This window comes from Verticillium alfalfae, genomic scaffold (genome assembly GCF_000150825.1).
Source record: "Verticillium alfalfae VaMs.102 supercont1.2 genomic scaffold, whole genome shotgun sequence".
Taxonomy (NCBI): domain Eukaryota; kingdom Fungi; phylum Ascomycota; class Sordariomycetes; order Glomerellales; family Plectosphaerellaceae; genus Verticillium; species Verticillium alfalfae.
This window is the reverse complement of record NW_003315037.1, coordinates 168,917-170,685: the sequence shown is the minus strand read 5'-3', so window position 1 is coordinate 170,685 and position 1,769 is coordinate 168,917. Positions and strand designations below refer to the sequence as shown.

General features: G+C 61.2%; 1 protein-coding gene across 1 annotated transcript; it reads right to left on the bottom strand.

Moving 5' to 3' along the window:
• Positions 1-177: 177 nt before the first annotated feature.
• VDBG_01525 (zinc finger protein zpr1) lies at positions 178-1,749 on the bottom strand (the record flags this gene model as incomplete). Its single annotated transcript, XM_003007291.1, has 2 exons — positions 178-1,539; positions 1,615-1,749. 2 exons carry the CDS (start codon positions 1,747-1,749, stop codon positions 178-180), a joined length of 1,497 nt encoding a protein of 498 aa, XP_003007337.1.
• Between the last annotated feature and the right edge of the window lie 20 nt (positions 1,750-1,769).

Here is a 1,769-nt window from a genome sequence, read left to right as displayed (position 1 = left end):
TGAGGCCCTTTCGAGAGACAAAAAAAATAAAGACCCCTCTACTAGTCAAAACATCACTCATCATTCGCTGACACCAACTCGTTTATAAGGTATATATCATTGCCCGATTTTTTCACTTTCACAATTCTCCTGTGACCGTACCAGTCATCAGTCGTCATTCACGTGCTGCGCCACACGCTACCTCCGGTTGGCGTCGATCAGCTGGTCCATGAGCTCGCCGTTCTTCTGCTCGTGCTGCAGCTGCGCGGCCGTCTTCTCCTCGGGCTTGTCGCCGGCCTCGATCTCGGCGGCCTTCTCCTCGTAGTTCTCTACCTTCATGTCGTTGAGGCCGAGGTCTTCCATCTCCTCCTCGGTGCGCTCGTACATCTCGCGCGTGATCTGGGGGTCGGTCGCCGGCGGGTCGACGAGCGACTGCACGTAGCTGCTCGCCAGCGGGTCGGACAGGACGACGGTGAAGGGCTTCTCGCCGCGGATGGCGACGTCGAGGCCGTCGAAAAAGGCCGTCCACTTTTCCTTCTCGTCCGGCACGGCCGAGTCGCCGCCGCCGCTGTTGCCGTTGGCCTGGAAGATCTGGTTGTGGAGATCGTTGCGAACCTGCGTCAGGAGGCCCTCGATGGTCGTGAAGCGGCCGCCGAGCGTGCCGGGGTTGACCGAAAGGCCGAGCTCGGGGCACTCGAGGGCGCAGCTCTCCGACTTGAGAATGTCGCGCGCCAGATCCGTCGTGTCGCGGACGGCAATGGTAATCTTCTCACCCTGTTCGGGAATCTCGCCGCCCGTCTTGACGTCGTTGGAGCGGTAGCCGCAGGCATCGCATACGGTGGACATGAGGACAACCTGCTTGAAGTGAGGAATGTCCACCATCTTCATGTGCGTCGTGCAGGGCTGCATGCAGCCAGGGCAGCTGGCGGGGAAGCTGTAGACCTCGTTGGGGATGATGTTGCCGTCGGCATCGAGCGCGGGGTTGGGGTCGAGCATGGTGGCGTCGGCGTTGGCATTGTTGGTGCTCTCGCCGGAGAGGCCGAGGGCCTCGTTCTGCTCGGCCGTTCGGAGGAACTCGTGCTTCTCCCACTTGCCGACGCCATCCTTGAGGTCGGGGGTGATGAAGGAGTTGCCAGCGGGGTCGTCGACGGTCACACGGAAGGGGAAGGAGGAGCCGGCGAGCATAGCGCGGCCCTTTGCGATGACCTCGCCCACCTTTTCGGCGACGTCTGGTGCCTGCTGCTTGCGGGCTTCCTGGCCAAACTCGAGATCGTCAATGACGGTCGACAGCAGGCCTTCGACGTTGGTCAGTTGTCCCTTGCCGGACGGGACCTCGAGGTCGAGCTCGGTGAACTTGACGGTGGCCGTGTCCGACTTGACGACCTGGCGGGCAAAATCGGCCATGTCGGTCAGGCGCAGCTCGTAGTATGTGCCCTTGGGCTGGACCGTGCCGGCAGGCTGGACCTCGTTGTTCTGGAGGCCGCAGTGTTCGCAGGCAAAGGACATGATGATGACTTCGCGGAAGTAGGGGATCGATGTGAGGAGCATGCGGGTGACGCCCTGGGAGAATGTGTCAGTCACTACCTTTCATTGTCGGAAGCAAGCGGAGGGGGAGGCCGCAGAGGGGTTGCTCACATTTTCGTGGCAGTTCATGCAGAGAGACTCAATCTCCTCGACCAGCTTGTGCTCCTCCTCGCTGCTGTTGTCGACTTGCTGGCCGATGTTCTGAAAGAACTCGTTGGGAGTGACCTTGCTGTCGGGGGCGGCCATGGTTGCGATTTGTGCGTGGG